General features: G+C 40.3%; 1 protein-coding gene across 2 annotated transcripts in view; it reads right to left on the reverse strand.

Annotated features, from left to right (window-relative positions):
• The window catches only part of igdcc4 (immunoglobulin superfamily, DCC subclass, member 4), a 74,956-nt gene extending 70,281 nt beyond the window's left edge, over positions 1-4,675 (reverse strand). For both annotated transcript variants that reach the window (XM_078161094.1, XM_033621438.2), the window contains exon 1: positions 4,351-4,675. In XM_078161094.1, coding sequence (XP_078017220.1) covers positions 4,351-4,417 — 67 coding nt within the window. In that variant the 5' untranslated portion in view covers positions 4,418-4,675. The remainder of the gene's footprint in view (positions 1-4,350) is intronic.
• Positions 4,676-21,083: the final 16,408 nt, after the last annotated feature.

The following is a 21,083-nucleotide window of genomic DNA, read 5'->3' on the forward strand; positions in this document are numbered from 1 at the left end:
TACTAGCCTCTGTTCCCACAACAACCAACACCCGGAACATTCATGCTCCACTTTCTGAACCCAATAAAATGCACATACAGAGTCACCCTTTATTGACTGTGCTGTTTACTGATCTTGATGACTAATACCAATGCAAAGTCATTAATTAGTTATAATACATGCATGATGCTGCTGTCGGTGTTTGCAGAGAGATTCGAATGTGGCTGCTGCTCTGAAGCAAAACACACTCACAGTGACAATTCTTAAATATCTAAATGTGTTTTAGTGTGTGATTGTTTAAAGCTCTTGTAGTCATTTTCTAAACGTGTTATTTTATAATCTGAAAGGCTTTTTAGACAGCAACCACATGTCAAAACTTACTGGTACCAACTTTCAGTGATAAATCTCGCAGCACAAATAAATCAATTTCCACTTCACTCTTATCACAGACAACCTCCATCACAATCGCCATTTACCTGCAAGAGATTTCATCATCTGGATGTGATCGCCCCCAGTGTGGCACTCACTCTCCTGTCAGGAGGATCTCAAGGGGAGTAATTTCTTACTCAGTCTCTGATGGAGTCTGCGGGACATGGTAATCTAACTCTATATAAATTGTATCCTCTGACCTTCTACCATTATATCAGATGGAAGTCAAGGAGGCATACCTCTATAGTTGCCTCCCTTTTAGGGCCTTTATATGCATAATTGAACAATGAATAATGTAACTTGTGATAAAATTACAGTATATCTCAGAAGGAGATGGTGTCTACCTGGATGTGCTAAAGTACTTTAAAGTTCCTGATATATTCAATCCGCCATGCATGCCTTTTCACCACCACACCAATCCTTGTAGACAATATTCCTTTATTTCTCATAGTGGTGTTGGTAACAGTTACTGCAGAGCATGTCATACTGGAGTTGCAGCAGCAGCAAAACTATGAGCAGGCAATATCCAGACACAAGAGAAGGATAAAATCCTCTGACAAAACTTTAATAATGCAGCTATACACTAAACACAACTCCACTGCCAGGTGAATGAGACAAAAGCCAATGGTAAGCAAAGCTCTCTTCTCAATTTGTATGAAAATCTGTGCTTACATGGGTGTTGCAGGAAGAGAGACAATTCAAACAAACACTATGATAAGACGATGTAAATCTTTAAGCAGGCATTTTTGCCAAGAGATGTACTGTACTGTAGAATTGAAATTGGACAAAGCATCAGTGAGAGATGTAGCGGAAAATATTAGCTTGTGCAGTATTTGCATGGGCTAATCAACCCATCAACCCACACAAGATATCAGCAATCTAATATTATATAAGATATTGTGACATTGAAGGTATTCGTCAAAGGTAGTCTGATGTGACAGATTGTTCTCACATCAGAGGATGTATAAGATTTTAAAGGGACAGTAAACTATGAAATCAGAAATACATATTATCCTCCAACCTGTAGTGCTATTCATCAACCTAGACTGTTTTGTTGTGAGCTGCCGAGTGTTGGAGATATCAGCTGTAGAGTTGTCTGACTTCTCTCCAGTATAGTGGAACTAGATGGCACTTGGCTTGTGGTGCTCAAAAAGCAAAAAAAAAGAAAGAAATTGATATACTCAACGATGTCCCTTTCCAGAAATCATGACCTGGTTACGGGGTCCAGAGTTCACTTTAGTCATTGGTTCAAAGTCCACATAGTCTAATATATTCACTCATACTTGCATTTTGTCAAGTCATTGAGCTAGTTAGCTGTCTGTGTTAAGAAGCTGTCTGTTATTTATTCACTCTACAGCAGAAAATGGTACCCTGTGCCAGAAATTCAGTGTACTTCAAAATAAAGTGTGTTTTTTTTACAAACCTGACATATTCGCGAGTCAATGCGGTCCATTCAGAATGGACCCCCGACCCACTTTTGGACCACTACCCACCAGTTGGGAACCACTGCTCAAGATAATACACAGACCTAGTTGTGAGCAGCCCTCAGAACTATATTCTTTACCGAATTACACCCACAAACTGTATCACCGTGCAGAAAGAAGCATCTATTTATTGCTAGCTCACCTTGCACCAACAAGCTAGCTAACATTACAGCTCAACCGTGGAGGACAGCATATGTAGAAAGAGATCGCACTATAGGGCTGCTGTAAGGTCCCTTCTTCATGCTGCCTTCACAGTTTTACACAACATCAAACAACTGCGGCATCATTCTAATCCTGTGTATGATTTTAGATAGCATGCCGGCATCACAGAAGCAAAAGAGGTGTGACAGGTGTGATATGTAACACAAGAGTGCCCACCTCCGGTGTGACATATAACGTGCTTTGGCAGCATTTTCTTAAAAATAACAATAGCATTAACAATCATTTACTGTCCATGTTATATGGCGGCTGATCTTGTCCTCTGCTCAGAGGAAAAGGAAGTCCTTGACCTCATTGTTTTCCCAGTTTGCAATTTTCAGCTGCTGTTTTTCTATGAGTTAGCTGCTAACTGCTATCAGCTACTTTTAAAATCTCCCATCATGGGTGGCACACATAACATGTCAAAACATCACACCTATGGTGCCCATGATCCTATCCTGCCGGCTGTCCCTTTCATACATAAATCATTTTGGGGTTGTTACCACCTGCGATGCTGACTTAAAGGCAAGACAACTCGGCCTCCCCATTTGGCGAATGTACCTTTAATATAGAACGGCAAGGTGGCATAATGGCATCAATTCCCACCTTGAAGAAGTAGTTTAAAAGGGGCTAATCTTAACATGTCATGAGCACAAGCCTCCTTTCCATGAGTAAATCTGCCATTAATTTTCTTGATTCATCTTCAAGCCAAAGAATTCCCAGAACCAAAGTGGCATCTTTAAATTCCTTGTTTCAGCCGACCAATCAATCCAGAGGAAATAAGTTCACTATAATGTATCAAAAATAAAAGCAGCACATCCTTTTTTGAGAACATTTGAGAATCTGGAACCAGATAATGTTTGCTACTGTTTCTAGATTATCAAAATAGTTGTTGATTAATTTCCATTAGTGGCTGTAATTTAAACTGTGGGGCAGTATAGCTTTAAATCCAGGAGTTATCAAATCCAACCATTTCCCCAGCCTGAACATGAATGCCTCTTGGAGATCTTAGTCCACAGAAGATAAACCTCAAAATTCTGTTGTGCGCCACCCCTCTATCTTTCTCTGTCAGACACACATACACAGTGCCACTTGTCTACTCCTCTCATGCAAGGCTCTTCACAGATAAATACCAACCTGTTAACATGTTAATGCTTAGTGCTTGAAACTTTATGCAGCTATGAATATTTTACCTTAATGTCAGTGACAGTTGAAAGCAGCCATGTCAGAGTTTAACATACACATTTCAGTGTATTTATTTCACTCCTTAAAGGTTAGTAGAAAGATAATATGGGTGATACACGGATTAGACTAGCCTCGCCATGTGTATGCATGCGCTATGAGGGTCCGTTTTAAGAAAAGAAATGCATGGCAGGCTCACTGTATTTTTAATGTTAAGCTTTTTTTTCTGGCCCTGAACTGTATAACCTCCACTGATACTCTGCACAGGTCTTTGTCATGTAAATCCTGTGGTCGGTCTCTCACCCACTCGTCGCCGCCTGTGTAGGCAGACTTCCCTCTCCCAGCAGCACGCTGCCTCTCTCAGGAGCCACCGCAATGTCTGGGAAATCAAATATCTTCCACCAGCTCTCTCACACATTCTTCCTCAAGTTTATCAAGATCATGCAGACACAGATAGCATTGTGATGACATTATTACCCTTCCCTCACAATCCTCTCACTCAACTTTCTGAGCCAGTGGCGAAGACCAGACGTCCCACGCGCACACTCGTTGTGGGTTATTAAACCGTGAGAAAAACTTCAGATATTTCACTGGCACAGAAATCGACACATTTGAGCCTGAGCTGCTTCCAGCACGCTCCGCTCTTATTTAAACACCAAGGCCGAGCCCACATGTCTCCATAATGAGCTCCATCCCGTGTTTGATCCGAAACTTCCCCGGTCGGCTCCAAGCCCCCCTGGCCGCTCTGTGGCACCATTCAGGGGCTGCTCCTTCGGCAATGTGCTGCAACTTCGCAACGCCAAATCCTCGCAGCGCGTCCTGACAGAGACACCCATGAAGTAACAATACAACCCTACCTCATACGAACCGGAGAGGCCACATGAGGTGAACACAGAACACGCAGGGGATATTGCACGTACCGTGCAAGGTGCAAATTCACCCAGTGGCTCTCTCCTATCTTTTATCACAGCCCACTTATGATCTGAGTAACTGCACTTCAGTGTAATATGAGTGGCCCGCTGCCTCACACATGCACTCCAGTGAAAAACATGCAGATGATTAAAGTATGCGCTTTTACCTTGCTTGGATGGACCACAAAACAGCGAAAGAAGACAGAACAGCCAAATTGTACTCTCCACCGCCATGTACAGCCTTTGATTTCCACCAGTGGGGTAGCAGCGTACGTCTATACAACCAGCTATACTGTTACAGCGACATGCATATGTTGGAATCCGCTATTGTCTCCGCCGGTGCGTAAAGGACTCTCTGTGAATGTTTAGGTCTCTTTGGTTAACAGTCCCCTGGCTTTCCTAACAATAAGCTTGCATTAGTCGGGGGAGAGCCGTCGTGTCTCTCGGCGCTTCAACGCCATGTTGCGAACGAATGTTAAGTGTGTGTTAGCTGCTGGTCCACACACACTCACACACACACGCATGGGCGCACACATGCGCGCGCACATACGCGCACACGCACGTTCACCAGACACTGGCTGGCTGATCGTCGCTGGAGTCCTGAAAAGCTGTCGGTGATTCTAACACACCCCTTCTTCCTCCTTTTTGTCCAACTCCATGCTTCCCACTAACACTTGGGAGATTGATTCAAAGCGGATACGGTGGAGAAACACTTGCAATACCAAATGTGTCAAAATAGGTCCCGTATTTCACCCCAGGCGCCCTCTCTCTCTCTCTGTCTGGAATGATGAATTCGTTAGGGATCTCTGCTATTGTGGAGAATGGTCCTGCTAAGCAGTTATCTGTAATGACTGCAAATGTGTTGCCCTGAATGAACCCAATGTTGCAGACACTGGTTATTTTAATTGGCACTCACACATCCAGATACACATGTTCCAGTCAAAACCCTATTTTCAAATCATGCAGAATTTACACTCAATAATTCACATGACATAATCCAGGTATCATTGTGTGTTTTCAGTTTTCTTCAGTGTGTGTGTGTGTGTGTGTGTGTGTGAGAGAGAGAGAGAGAGAGAGCATGCACCTTTGTTTGTACACTTGCACGGACGTGTATGCATGGCTGCATTAATGCCTGAGTAATAAAGCAGGTCTGGGTAAAAAAAAAAAAAAATGGAGAGTAGGAGAGGCACATGTGCTCCCTGTGCAAGAACAGGCAGGAGGAGGAGGAGGTGGGAATGAGGAGGGGTGGTGGGGGGGGGGGGGGGGGGGGGGGCGTTGGTGGTGTGCATCCCAATCAATCAACCAGCCAGCCTCCTGCACTGAGTGCTGAGGGACCCACTGACTTTTGCACATAGCGGGAGCCAGCTGGAGCCCAGCCTTCCCAGAGCAGACAAAGACTCGCTTCGTGCAGCACTCACAGCATCACTGATACCAGCAGCATCCCCACATTCACCAGCATACAAAGATAGAGCAGGAGAGGGAGAACCACAAGCTTTAACCAGTCAGATAAGGCTATACAGCAGTCCACATGTATATCAAAGCCGCTGCTTGTGACACTGTAATGAACAAGGCATTGTCCTTAGAAGTTCCAAAGTGCTACATCCACCTTTTGATGTGGCATCTACTCAGAAAGTGCATTTTGGGATGAAAGTAAAGCCCGTAATGGAGTCACCTTGCACTGTTTAAATTTTAGTGAACATTTTTTGCTTTTAAATGCAGCCTCCTTTCGTTTTTTACAAATGGTTTTACAACATGTAGGAGAAGAATGCTTTCTATACTGCCTACACTATGGAGAAGAAAGACAGGCAATCATAAAAGGCAGTAATGAATGAGTTCCCTTTGGTAATAATATCTTGTCCACCCAGATTTCTCGTCTCAGCGTATTCATTTAATGCTGATATGAGATTGATTTGAGCTGATGAAATGAAATGGGATGGATGCATTTCCCAGGTGTCTGATTAAAGCAAATGTCTGGGCCATCGGATTATGTGATTGCATTGGAAAACTAATAGCATTGCTGTGTCCTCTGTGATTGTGGTCAAGCTGTAATTTCCCTGCTTCTCCTTTTTCCCTCCCCAGCTTCCGTAAAAATAATGAACACAAACTACCAGCTGCTCACAAATCACTCCACAAAAGTGCCATGATCTGAATGTACAAGGCATGCAAGAAGTAGATTTACCTCACAAAATGTTGACACCTTGCTATTAGCTTGAGTTTGGGCTGTGTGCCTCTGTTCATCACACTGTGTGTGTGTGTGTGTGTGTGTGTGCTGCTCTATGGTTATTGTAGAAAGGGTTTATAAAGTGTGCAATGCAGGACATGGCTGTACAATGTAAAACTTATGTTGCAGTGCTAACAGCCCAGACAAACAGAAGTGAAATGACTTGTCACCCGTCAGAATCACAAAAGCTGACCCGGTGGAGGGTACGACCCGCTCCGAGCTATGTTCTTAATTATGAGTAACCTGATTCCCTTAAACCACAGTCTCACTGAACATGCCGCAGCAACAGTTGAAACCCCATCTGCAATTTGTTACCCCCCGTCAGACAGTGCTGGCCATGCACTCTGGTTGAAATGTATTGTAAGATTGGCGGCTCTGTGATTGAACATCGGTCTCTCATTACCATATTTAAAGCAGTTACAAGATAAAAACAATGTGCTCTAGGAATTACGGACATCGTTCCAACAGGCACAGCTTTCTTTTCCCAGTCAAAGAAGGAAAGCCAGGATAGCCAAAGATAGAGCTGGCCAAATGCTGAGAAAATTATTTACACATTTGATGCTCTGCCCACTGAGACCAATTAGGATAGTAAACTTGTCTGGCTTGAGTCAAACAGCAAGAGGTTTTAGTAGTTTCTCTTGGCAGTGAACGGCAGGTTGGTGTTGCTGTTTTTTCTTTGAAAACAAATTAGATTCTTCTACTACAGACAATATTATAATTGGTTGGTGAGGAGCTGAGCAAGTCAGCTGTGCTCGAGGAAAACTGTGGTATTTACAGTGAGGGAACATTCTGGATGGGATGAGATTTAACACTTGTTTCCAGTGCACTTACTCTGAATACCAGAGTATTCTTGAACCAACTGAAGAAATGCAATCTGCCACCAGCATGTTTCAGCATCATACAGCCTCCTCTAGGTGACCTGGCTGAGGCTGATCAGACCTCAGCTTGTGTCCAGATGGCTATCTATCTGCCTCCCCCATGGTTTTCCTCTGTTAAGCCAAAACCATCTTGATGCATTCTCTACTGCATCTGTGGTGTTACTGGTGGCTTTTCTCCTTTCTCCCCGGGCTGTAAGAACTGGCCAAGGATCACGCCGCAAAGCTCCCGCATCATCCGACTTTAACCGGGAAGCACCTTGTCCTCCGGCCACCTTGCCTGCATTTACCAACCAGCCCCTCATACGTGCTGAGCTTCTTCCTGAAGTCCTTGGCCAAGCTATTTTCCCAGGGGACTGTTAGCTGCAGCATAATGACTTGCTTGGGGATTCAGACATAAGAGCAACATCCAGTCACAATGTGGTGACTGTGATGTGCTGAGTTGTTTCTCCAGATCCATTAACAGCTTCCAGTCCCTTGCGGAGGCCAGAACTCCTATAGATGTCCTAACTGAGGGTTGTAGCTGCTCCCTCCCTCTGAGGAGGGTGATGGCCTGTTTTGAAGAGCAGGACTGCTTGCTCATCTCTGGCACTGATGGTTACTGCAGTTACCTTCAGGACTTAATCATTGACACTCTCAGAGTGCTTTGGGGAAACAACTCCGGATATGCTCTAATGTACCACGTTTGGAGCACAGCAGGTGTTGAAGCTTTGCAACATGTGTGGAGATCTGACAGACTGGGAAGCCATACACTGCCTGGGCATGGAACTTGATAGGGTGGGGCTCTGCTTTCCACAGCTCAGACAATATCACCTACCTCTCCCAAACATTGTCTCACCCTGTTCAGGTGCCCTGCTGCCCTATAGCCACCATCCTGCATGACATTTTCCCCTTCTCTTTCTTTCTTTTTGGCAGTGTCAATCTGGAAAGGCTGAAAACACCCCAGTCTTACTCTGCCTTGAGTCCCACCAGCTTGCTTTGGTGCAGCCTTGACTCTGCCTGTTGTATAGCCTCCACTTCCACTTCACCATTTCCTCCCAGTCCTCACCTCAATTTCAGCTCAGGCCACCTTCAGGTCAGTCGACTCCATGTTCTGCAACACCTCCTCCACTTCATGTCACCTTGATTTTCCCTTCCAAGGATCTGAGTGGCAGTTGCAGCTTGTTGTTGTGCTCATAGTGATCTTCAACTACCAAAAGTGGCACATCATGTACCAGGGCCCAGTTATTGTGAAATAATCTTATCAAATCAGGAAAATGGGCTGTTTAAAATGCAAAAGAAAAGGATTCTGAAATTTTATTAGATCAAAAAAAAAAGATGTGGATCAAACCTTCAGTATGTGTTGTTCAAAACTTTTCAGTAGGATGTGGATACCTTTGATCCAAAGAAAAATCAGGATTATTACATTACCAGCAGATGAGTGGATTCAGAGTGGATTTCAGGAACAAAAGGCAATAAAACTTTTAAATGGGTCAAATATATGTACATTTATTTATATTTTACACTTGACGTGTTTACCAGTTGCAGCAATGATGTACATAAAGTAGACATTAGGCAACCTATCAAGCCTTTCAGTACAGCAAAGTAAAAATTAAATAAATCTGTCAATGTCCAACAATGATAATAATAATAGTATTAATAATGATGATGATAATACTAATAATGGTTTTAACTTTAATTCACCACTTTATGTTAATTACAATGGCACTTCTGAAAGTAGCTTAAAACAATTGTACCTACCATGCGAGCCCGATCTCACTCCGAAGTTGGTGGAATCTGGTGCTTGGGTAGTGACTTGCTGCGTCAGAAACCAACAAAAAAAGTTGTCCTTTAATGTTGGCATGATACATGGCCGGTTGCCATTATAGTTTAACGACGGCCAGCTGCATCAGGGGGAAGCGCGGAGGTACAAGGACAAAAGTCCGACTGGGGCAGGCAGGAGGGGTGGCGGATGGGTCCAACAAACACTGACTTTCACTTTTGACAAGGGAAAAGGTCAATTCACAGTGTTGTGCCGATGTAATGCATTTATTTTGAAAGAGACTGTATGTAAATGGTAAATTTCCTGCGAAAACAGAAGCGTATTTTGAAAGAAGACAATGTATGTAACAGGCAGAACTTGGCACGGCATCCCAGAATGTCAACGCACCCAGGGTACCTTGCATGTCGTATGTGGACGTTGAAAGTCCATGACCAAACGTCAATATGTGACAAGTTTGGAGTGAAAATGTGTTGACCATGCTTTCCATCTCTTCAAATAAAATCCCACAATATCACTTTTTTATTTACTTTTATTTTAATCAGAAGTGATTTTATTCAATTAAAATCACACGCCCTCCTGCACTCTCAAGTCTGCTGATGCCAACTTCCTGCCCCCCCCACCAGGACTAACCACCGCACATGGGGGGACAGGGCTTTCTCCATTGCTGCTCCCAAACTCTGGAACTCCCTCCCTAAATACATCAGAGACTCCTCCTCACTCTCCACCTTCAAGAAATCTCTCAAAACCCACCTCTTCAAAACTCTCTACAACAAAAAAAACTGTGCTCTCCTTCTCCCTCTCTATATTGTTTCCCTTCTTATGGATTGTTGTTTTTTTCTTTTGTTTTGTTGTTCTTGTTCTCTGTAAAGCATCTTTGAGTGCTCACACACTGACTACTCTACCTGTTGTTCTTTGCAGAGCTAGAAGTGATGTGTAGTCCCACTGGTTATCCAGATTAGTTTTCTTGAAAAGTTTGGATCAGGGTGATCCGATCTAATGTTGCTTTGAAAAAGTGGCCCAAAAGTAAGATGGATACTGGATAGCAAACATGGGATTTTCATATCTAGATCATTCTGATCGGTATGTCATTTCCTCAACAGCTGGGCCCTGGAGTGGCCGCAGGATTCTGGGCAGAATGGCACGCTGAGCCACTGCTCTTAGTCAACTCTTCAAATCAATACAGGTGGATCAGTTGGATGATTGATCCCTCGGGGTGCTGTCAAACACCTTGCTTAAGCTCTTAGTTGGCTTTTCTGTGATGGTGTGGATGGTTTTGTGAATCCTTTTCCCTCTCTTCAGCACCAGTGATCAAGACTTTGCTGGTTTAAAACTCACTCCATCAGTTTCTCCAGCCCCTGCAGTATCCACCTACAGCTGCGTCACCAACTCTGGTGACTGTGAGATTGTGAACCCTGTGATTATCCCCACTTCCATCTTGTGCCAGCCTGATGTTCCCACTCCAGAGGAGACTGTCGTTCTGAGGTTGTAGTAGTTAGTAATGAGATTTTTGGGTTCTTCAGCTTGTGTGATATGGAGGCCATAGAAGTCACCATTGAAATTAGTACTGGATGTTAAACTCTGTTATGTTTTTAACAGACGCAATTATTTCTTCTTTAATTGGCATGTATCTAAACGCAGAGTATGTATTATATTTTTCTACTAGCCTACTTGTATGGCAATAAAAAAGACTATGTCAGGAAGTCAAGCAAAACCAAACAGATAAAATGATTAAAATAACAGCTCAAATCTATTCTGGCATCTTTCAAGCTAATAGCACATTAAGTGGGCTGTCTAATGATGATAACACACTTATTGGTCATTACCACCATTCTTTAAGAACACATACTGTAAGTTTAATGATACATTACAATCATTGCCATAAGACATTATAGACGAAGCATCATAAATGTAAGCACCATTAAATTAGACGAGTGTATTTTTCCCCCAAGGAACATTGAATTGTAAAAGAATGTATATTGATGATGTCATTATGAGCTTCATTAGCCACCCTGTGGTGCAGGGATTATGAATTGTTTGCATGCATAAAATGACACATATACCATCATTTGTTGGGCTTTAATGTGTTAAAGAAGTTGTGAATGATTATAAATAAAAGTATTTCAGTTCTAGCCTTTATTTGAAATCTATTTATGATTATGTGTGTTTTGTTACCGCGTTAAAGAGCAGCAGAGGAGCATTTCACTGATTAAAACACTCATTTTCATTACTTTCATCCTCACAGTGGGGGGTCCTACAGTTTGAGATTCAGTGCTGGATTATATAGAAGTCAGCGTGGCTGTGTGGCAGCCAGTCACTGCTGTAATTATGACCCCTGTGAAATATGTTAATGATGGTTAGCTGCAGTTTCTTTTGATTCCATTAATATTTGGCTTATTAATCAGTGAAACTCACAAGTATTTAAATGAGTGAGAAAACTGTCCTGTTTTCTGTGTTTTTGCCCAATTAAGTTTATTTTTCCATGTCAGTTTTAAATAGTAGTTAACAAGTAGCATGGGATTTGAAATAAACCAAATGTAAGTGTAGCTTCAAATGTACATTTTTAAGGAAGTGGTATAAAATAATAGCAGCTGCATTGTGGCAATAAACAAAAGTAACTTGTCACCTTGCCTCTTCCTCTTCCCCCTTTGTTTGTGTCCTTGTCTCTAGGCTACAAGCATCTCGAGTCTGTGAGGTTTGTGTATTTGAATGCTGAGTACAGTAGCCTCCATGGTGGCTGTCTTTCATCTTCCTCAAGGTCAGAGACACACAGCTCCTTCGGACAGCAGAGCGTCTCTTGAATAGGTAAGGAAATACCACAGGCTGACTGACAGACAGATAAAACAGTGCCCCCAGCTGGAGGTGCTGAGGAGTGACCACAGAAGGTCCAGACAGAAGCATGCATCATTCATGTCAACGGTACAAAGGGAGCAAGGGTGACCTGAATGCTGAGCAATCCCAGTGCACGGAGAGAGATGTTTTTAACATTCTGAGAGAAGAGTAGTGTTTTACTGTAACTTTTTTTCCAGCTTGCACAGAATTTGAGAATGAACTTTTATATTGATGAAAAATAATAATCATATATCTGTGCTCCATTTTCAGCTGCGTTTAACCAACTACTGTGAAATGTTTAGTGAACAAACACTGTATGCTACGGTCCATGGTTCATGTTTGGATATGTAAATGAGGTTGGTGTATGATTGCCTTTCCACAATGTTATTCCACCTCCTTCCGCTGGAGGGGTGCCCTTCACATGCTTGGTCTGGAGGAAAGCATCTCCATAGAAACCAAGACAACGGTGGCACATGGGCTTAGAGGGCGATAGGGAAAATGGTTTTTCTCTTGGAGGACAATGACACCGGGGTGCACTGGCGCTGGGCCGCAATTGAGAGCATCAAGCAGGGATATTGAGTGTTGAACAACAGACACTTATTTTTACCTCATTTAAAGTGCATTTACACACCCAATGATGACGATAAATAAATGCATTCATGCATTCAATAGGAAACAAGTAGACTAGTGTGTGTGTGTGTGTGTGTGTGTGTTCAAGTGCCTGCTGCTGCATCACTGTGTGCATCAGCACCTCCACATTTAACCTTCAAAATGTGATGAGGTTTAATGAAATTTAAGCATGAACTGAAAACAAACATTTAACACTTTTAAAGAATGCTAATTAACTTTTTTTCACCCCCCCAAAAAACAATAAACAAATCTGAGTGATGCATATTGATCATTGACGAATAATCATATTTTTCTGAATTTAAATATGCAATTTTATAAATCTGAAATAATGGATTATTTATGGGTTAACTGTTCAAAGAGGAAGCAGAGGAGGAGTTTTCACTGATGCAAAGTACATAAAAAGATACTGTATCTCTCTCTGCCTCTGATGTTCAATAAATGTTGATGCTAAGATGTCAGGCCCATCTCTCACCCTTCATTTCCTCTTTTCTTCTCTCCGTCGTCTTTCTTTTCCCCTCCTACCCCTCTCATTCTCTCACTGTCTTCTCGATACTTAATATCCTGCCTTCTGTCTACATCCCATCTAGACAAAGCACTCACCAAAGAGCACCCAGAAAAGACTCATTGTGTTGCATCAATGGTGTGTTGGGAAAGCTCATGGGGGAAATCTGACTTTCCCATTCTAATCTATGCAGACTGAAGCACTGTTGGTGAGCTGAAGTGGGAGGGAGATGGTGGGCTCTGTAAATACAGAGTAGGGCCATTACTCTGTGAAAGAAGCAGCCCTTGTCCTAATTAGCTTAAAAAGTAGATTCTGAGTTCTCAGTTGAAAATTGTAAGGCGTTAGAGAAAGGAGCTCATCTCAATGGTCCTGTCAATGGTGGCCTTGTTTGGCGTAGAGACGAGAGACGCAGAGTGAGAGACGGAGCGAGAAAGACAGACAAAGACGCAAGAAAGAGAAACCACTTATAGCCAACTCTTGTGTAGATTTCTGTTTCAGACCTATGCTGTGGTGGCCTTAGAACAACCTGTCAGAAGCTTGTCTAGACTGAAACTCTGCCTGATAAATATTAATGGAGAGAGCGGAGGAAAAGTGGCCGGAGTGACAGTGTGAGGTAAGGGCCAGCTTCACTAGCTTTTGAGACCCAGTGGCCTGGATTTGACAGATGATAACAGCTGGAAAAAAATCACTCCTTAGTTCCTGCAGACTTTCATCAGAGCATAATTTCTTTGTTGAAATGATTGATTAGACTATTACTTAAATACCTATGTTACACTGCTGAACTCAGTATAGGAGTGAGTTGAAGTGACGGCACTGACTGGATGATCATAAAAACACTGAACCTGATGAAAAGCCATATTTCTAATAATCTGCGCTACTGGTGATGGTGATCCTACTTTAGATTAAGAACACTGAAATGCTTTCCCTACTGGCTTTTGTGTAGATTATTACGGTAAGTAAATATCAGTGTCTTAAACATGTTTACTATTTTCCCAATAAAATTTAAAAATACACACACTTGGACAAATAAACATTTCTGTCAATTCCTAGTTCCGTATTTGATTAGATGAAAGACACTCCTTTCTTTTTTAAAAATTCATTATTTTATTTTCAAATTCAGGATCCTATAATAAAACATGCACCTTCATCTTCAACATCCCCCTACTCCTTCTCCCACATCTTCCCATTCCCCGCATCCAAATTCAGCTCATATCATCTACTTGCACTTCATGGTTGAAAAAAGTAAAAGAAATAATAGAGCCAAATGATATTGATAATAATTATCATCATCATAATCATAATAGGGCGGCACGGTGGTATGGTGGTTAGCACTGTCGCCTCACAGCAAGAGGGTTGCTGGTTCGATCCCGGGTGTGGGAGCCCTTCTGTGCGGTCCAAAGACATGCAGACTGGGGACTAGGTTAAGTGATAACTCTAAATTGTCTGTAGGTGTGAATGTGAGTGTGAATGGTTGTTTGTCTCTATGTGTCAGCCCTGCGATAGTCTGGCGACTTGTCCAGGGTGTACCCTGCCTCTCACCCAATGTCAGCTCCAGCCACCCCGCCACCCTCAAGAGGATGAAGCGGTTAGAAGATTAATGAATGAATGAATAATCGTAATAACAAATGGAAAGGGAAAATTGAATTACAGATAAAACAGGGTATACAGGGTATACAGGTCAGGCATAATTATACTCTACAAATGTGACTTTCAGCAAGTGTAACTAATGAGTTTAATTCCTACTGTTCGTGTAACCAGATTGCATGAGTAGGAGGGTCCAGCCAGCAAATAGTGATACACATGATAGCTGAGGTGAATAGAATCTGAAAAAAGTAAGTATGCCCGTCCTTCAATACCATCTGGTATCACTCCCAAGTAGTGCTACCATGGTGTGTCTGGGTAAATCAGTACCAAAAACATCCGTGAGTATTACATATATATTGCCCCAATAGGTCTTAAGCTTTTGACATGCCAAGAATGTCTGCACATAGTTAGCCCCATGTCTCTGCAAGCCCTCCACCAAGCACCAGACGTAGAAGCGTCAAATTTCCATGTTATATGAGAATAAATTTCCATCTGAACTCTCTCCATGTGTTTGATCTGGTGACCGTGTGGGCCCCTGAACAGATCTTATTCCAGGTCTCTGTGGGTGTTGGTCCCGGTAATTGTAGCTCATTTTCCCGTTTGGATTTATAGTGGAGGTCAGTCTTATCCATCATCAAAAATGCACCGTACATACAGGAAATAATTTTGCCCATTGAGTTGTTAATTTGTGGATTAATCAGCAACCTTTCAGCAGGCTCTGGAGCTTGGATCCTTACAAGGTCATTTTTTGTGTAGGAAATGTCAAAGTTTTAAATATCTGTAGAAATCTGTCTGCGAGACAAGACAGACCTTTCAAAGAAGATTTTGTGATCAAAGTAAGTTTACCAGTATCTGAAATTAAAATTTTGTGAATCATTGTGAGGATGTTAAATTTCAGTTTGAATACATATTAACTTAAAATTAATATGTGAATGCAAACTTGATGTGAAAAAGTGTACTTCACATGTGAAGTGAAAGATTTCACATGTGAAACCAAATTTTGGAATATAAAAATGTATTAGCTAACTATTATATTATTATATATATTATTATTAGGTAAATATGAACTAACTAATAATCATTAATTATTAACCAACTATTAAATAAGCATTAACAACAACAGTTAAGTAACTAAAAATTTTTAATGAACAATTAACTAACTTCTAACTCTAAACTAACTAACTTACTAACAAACTAACTCATGAACTAATTATTAGCATACAAAACACTGCTTAAATGTTACAAACTTGTTGTGCAATTGACTGAACAAATGGATTCAGTTTTTATAAACTGTAACCAACATGTTCCCCCGAATGCATCAGATGGGAAATGTCAACAAACCGCATGATTATTTTGTATGATATATCACATGTAAAATGTCACTTGTAATTCGTCGTATTAAGTAATAAGTGTTTTTGTAATGAAGGAAAGTAATCAGTGTTCCTTACTCACAGAGCTCTTCAGTTTTACTGCACTTCAACATTATCTGAGGTTCTACCAAGCAATCAGATAACTGTGTGTATTTAGTATACTATTATACTGTATACACTACATATGTATATGGTACGTTATATACACACCAGTTTGTACCTCTATTGAAATAACTTCCTTTAAAAATCTCCTCCATCTGTTGACATAGGTGAGTGGTTAAGGCCATGGTGATTGGATAGTTTGTGGTGACGACTAGGGTTGTGATCCGGATCCGGTTCTTTTTTGGAACCGGTTCCATCACATTTGTAAAAAAAAAAAACAAAAAAAAACGTCACGTGCATTTCCATTAGAGTGCGGTACGGGCCGCATATTTCTGTCCGAACCCGACCGAGACCGACATTATTTAATTACTAAAGCACTGAGTTTGTGTCATACAGTTGTCATGGTCACAGGCTTTAACAGGTCGGGCGTGCGCCGGGTGCTCAGTGGAGAGGGAGACCTCCGTGTTTGAGACGGGAGCGGGCGGCGGGAGGTCCGACGCTTCCAGCGAGAGGAGCGGTAGAAATATAACAAAATAAGATAAAATAGGAGAAACCTGTCTCCATCTTTTATTTTATTTTCAGCGTTTAATCAAGGCGGAGGCGGGCGGCGGGAGGTCCGAGAGGGGAGCGGTAGAAACAAACAGCCAATGTGTGTCTGTGTGTGTTATGTTCAGGTGTTGTCACGTAAATAACAGCGCCCAAGAATGAATGCATTTAAGTATTTTTTATTACATTGCTGTGGTTAATTTGAGGTAACAGTGTTACTGTAGAAATCAGAGAATCACTTTTTGTTGTTATATATTCTCAGGGAGATGATACAAGCTCTAAATCTGAAATACATACTACACACAAATGTGTATTTTCATCTAATTGTACTGTGCAACAGTTAGAATAAAGTTTTTGTATTTGTATGATTGCATTTGTGTTTATTATATACTTGTTTAAGTATAGCAAGTATAATGAATATATTGTAGGAATCGGTAAGAGGAATCGGTAAGGAATCGGAATCGTTAAAATCCTAACGAGTCCCAACCCTAGTGACGACTGAGTCAGTCAGGTTTACAACCTAGCACTTGCCCTCAGTCACAATATGTAATAACTCATGAATGAATTCATCATACTGCAGTTTATATCTTTAAGGTTACATTGTGTTCATTTCATCATTTAAATACTATAGGTTTATTTTCATTCACCAAGAATTATATTTCTATCAATACAATTCAGTTTCCCATTAAAAGATAAAAACAGTGAGCCTTGTTGTGTGTCTGGAACCAGTTTGTGTAACCACAGCATCCTGAGAGTGTTTGTTTCATATGGGACAGATTACTTATTTCACCTCACAAAACCAGAATCTACAGTTGGAGGCGGCAACTGCAGGTTGTTGGCAGAGGCTGTAGGTGGAGGTTTGGCCACAGCAGTCTGCCAGTATCTGCAGGTGGAGGCAGAGGTGTAGGTTGCTGGCAGAGGCTGTCGTAGGTGGAGGCTTGGCCGCAGCAGTCTGCAAGAATCTGCAGGTGGAGGCAGCAACTGCAGGTTGCTGGCAGAGGCTGTAGGTGGAGGTTTGGCCGGTTTAACTCTGAACATTGCTTTGACAGGCTTTTGGTGTAGGGTGGAGCAGGACACTTTAGAGTTGGTAGCTGGAGGTTTGGCCACAGCTGTCTGCCAGAATCTGCAGGTGGCGCTGCAGGATGCTGGCAGAGACTGTAGTAGCTGGAGGTTTGGTCGCAGCTGTCTTCCAGAATCTGCAGGTGGAGGCTGTGGATGATAGAATTTGAATCTGATGGTGGCTGTTAAAGGCTATTGGTCTAAGGTGGAGCAGGAAACTTCAGAGGCTGCTGGTGGAGCTGTTTCCATAGCTGTCCTCCAGAGTCTGCAGGTGGAGCATGGGGCAGCAATTGGCTGGTTAAAGATGCAGGCAGAGGGTGGAGGCAGTAGATGGCTGTGTGACAGAGGTGGAGAGGAGTACATCTTGCAGCACACAGCTGCAACACTTAACCATAAACTACAAAACTTAACCTTAAAACTGCAAAACTAAAACTTAACCTTAAAGTACAAAACTTAACCTTAAACTACAAAACTTAACTTAAACTACAAAACTTAACCTTAAAACTGCAAAACTAAAACTTAACCTTAAAGTACAAAACTTAACTTAAAGTACAAAACTAAAACTTAAGTACAAAACTAAAACTTAACCTTAAAGTACAAAACTTAACTTAAAGTACAAAACTTAACTTTAAAACTACAAAACTAAAACTTAACCTTAAAGTACAAAACTTAACTTAAGGTACAAAACTTAACCTTAAAGTGCAAAACTTAACTTAAAGTACAAAACTTAACCTTAAAACTACAAAACTAAAACTTAACCTTAAAACTACAAAACTAAAACTTAACCTTAAAGTACAAAACTTAACTTAAGGTACAAAACTTAACCTTAAAACTACAAAACTAAAACTTAACCTTAAAGTACAAAACTTAACTTAAAGTACAAAACTTAACCTTAAAACTACAAAACTAAAACTTAACCTTAAAGTACAAAACTTAACTTAAGGTACAAAACTTAACCTTAAAACTACAAAACTAAAACTTAACCTTAAAGTACAAAACTTAACTTAAAGTACAAAACTTAACCTTAAAGTGCAAAACTTAACTTAAAGTACAAAACTTAACCTTAAAACTGCAAAACTAAAACTTAACCTTAAAGTACAAAACTTAACTTAAAGTACAAAACTAAAACTTAAGTACAAAACTAAAACTTAACCTTAAAGTACAAAACTTAACTTAAAGTACAAAACTTAACTTTAAAACTACAAAACTAAAACTTAACCTTAAAGTACAAAACTTAACTTAAAGTACAAAACTTAACCTTAAAACTACAAAACTAAAACTTAACCTTAAAACTACAAAACTAAAACTTAACCTTAAAGTACAAAACTTAACTTAAGGTACAAAACTTAACCTTAAAACTACAAAACTAAAACTTAACCTTAAAGTACAAAACTTAACATAAAGTACAAAACTTAACCTTAAAACTACAAAACTAAAACTTAACCTTAAAGTACAAAACTTAACTTAAGGTACAAAACTTAACCTTAAAACTACAAAACTAAAACTTAACCTTAAAGTACAAAACTTAACTTAAAGTACAAAACTTAACCTTAAAGTGCAAAACTTAACTTAAAGTACAAAACTTAACCTTAAAACTGCAAAACTAAAACTTAACCTTAAAGTACAAAACTTAACTTAAAGTACAAAACTAAAACTTAAGTACAAAACTAAAACTTAACCTTAAAGTACAAAACTTAACTTAAAGTACAAAACTTAACTTTAAAACTACAAAACTAAAACTTAACCTTAAAGTACAAAACTTAACTTAAAGTACAAAACTTAACCTTAAAACTACAAAACTAAAACTTAACCTTAAAACTACAAAACTAAAACTTAACCTTAAAGTACAAAACTTAACTTAAGGTACAAAACTTAACCTTAAAACTACAAAACTAAAACTTAACCTTAAAGTACAAAACTTAACATAAAGTACAAAACTTAACCTTAAAACTACAAAACTAAAACTTAACCTTAAAGTACAAAACTTAACTTAAAGTACAAAACTTAACCTTAAAGTGCAAAACTTAACTTAAAGTACAAAACTTAACCTTAAAACTACAAAACTAAAACTTAACCTTAAACTACAAAACTTAACTTAAACTACAAACTATTTACATATTCTGTATAAGCTGTCCAATCACATCTAAAACACTTAATGACAGAAACATTTTTTCTGTCCAAAACATGAAAGTCAAATGTCTGACCTGGTCATCCCTGCAGCATTGGCACCGTCTGCAGGCTGCAGGCCTCCTCGCTCTCTCTGACCTGCGTGCAGACACTCTGTGGTAGCTGTGGTCCAGCGGGTGGACCGGCATCAGAAGGCTGCAATACACACTCATGTTACAATGAGGTTTCACATGTACAGTAAATGCAACAAACAGCACTGAATGATGAAACTTTCATGTCCCATTTTTCTGCAACTAATTCAGCTTTCCTGGAGAAAATGACATTACTCTTCATGAGCATGTGGGCCAATTAGTCCTTTCAACAACCTGAGTTTTTGTTCCTTAAAATTTCTCCATACAAGGGTCAGATTAACCTGTCAGGGGCCCCAGGACAAAATGTGCTGCTGTGCTTTTTACCCTCGTTCCTCACACACTCTGTGTGTGTGTGTGTGTGTACAGTTTTTCTGTGCTGAAATATTACCTGGCCTCAGATTTGCTGTGGTAACCTGACTAAATATTTTCATTTAGCAACATGTGATCACAAATTTAAATAATAAAGATCTTAAAGTGATTGCACAGGCACCTTCTACAGGACAGGACATCAAGGTCAGGTAATAAATCAGGATTTATCTTAAGGCCCTTATAATGTTAGTTGCTATCATGTGTCAGTGCTACATAGCCTATTACTACAAAAACATCTGTCAAATTACCGCAAACCATAAAGTTCAAATATATCTGCTGGGACTCACATAGTAAGTTCATGTACTTTAGAGTTGGACTCATGGCTACACTTAAATTCACAATATTACTTTGTACCCCAGCTGGAAGCTGGCTGATATACATTTGTGATATAAATTATTTTATGAGACACAGAAGTTGATTCAATTATTATTTTCAGTGAGGCGGCCATTTTGAATGTTTTTGTTTATTTTTAAATGAACAGATGAATTGATCTGGTACAGTCTTCCCTGAGGTTATAAATAGCATTTTAATATAAATATTCCCACTTTAATATATAAAAAGCAAAGTAAGTATTTTAATTTTAACAGCCACTACTTGAATCTGTTGAAAGCTGTTGAAATGTTTCAGATCCTCTGTAAACTATCTGTAGGTGGACGATCCAGATAAAGTGTTACTAATATATTACTTTGAAAACCATAAGCCCCTATCTGATTTTTTTTTTGCTCTGAATTCACCTCTTTAAATTAAAATGTCAAATTTTGTGAATTAGCAGTCAGTGGTTGTTAAAAATAAA

This window comes from Epinephelus lanceolatus, chromosome 2 (assembly GCF_041903045.1).
Source record: "Epinephelus lanceolatus isolate andai-2023 chromosome 2, ASM4190304v1, whole genome shotgun sequence".
In the NCBI taxonomy this organism is placed as follows: domain Eukaryota; kingdom Metazoa; phylum Chordata; class Actinopteri; order Perciformes; family Serranidae; genus Epinephelus; species Epinephelus lanceolatus.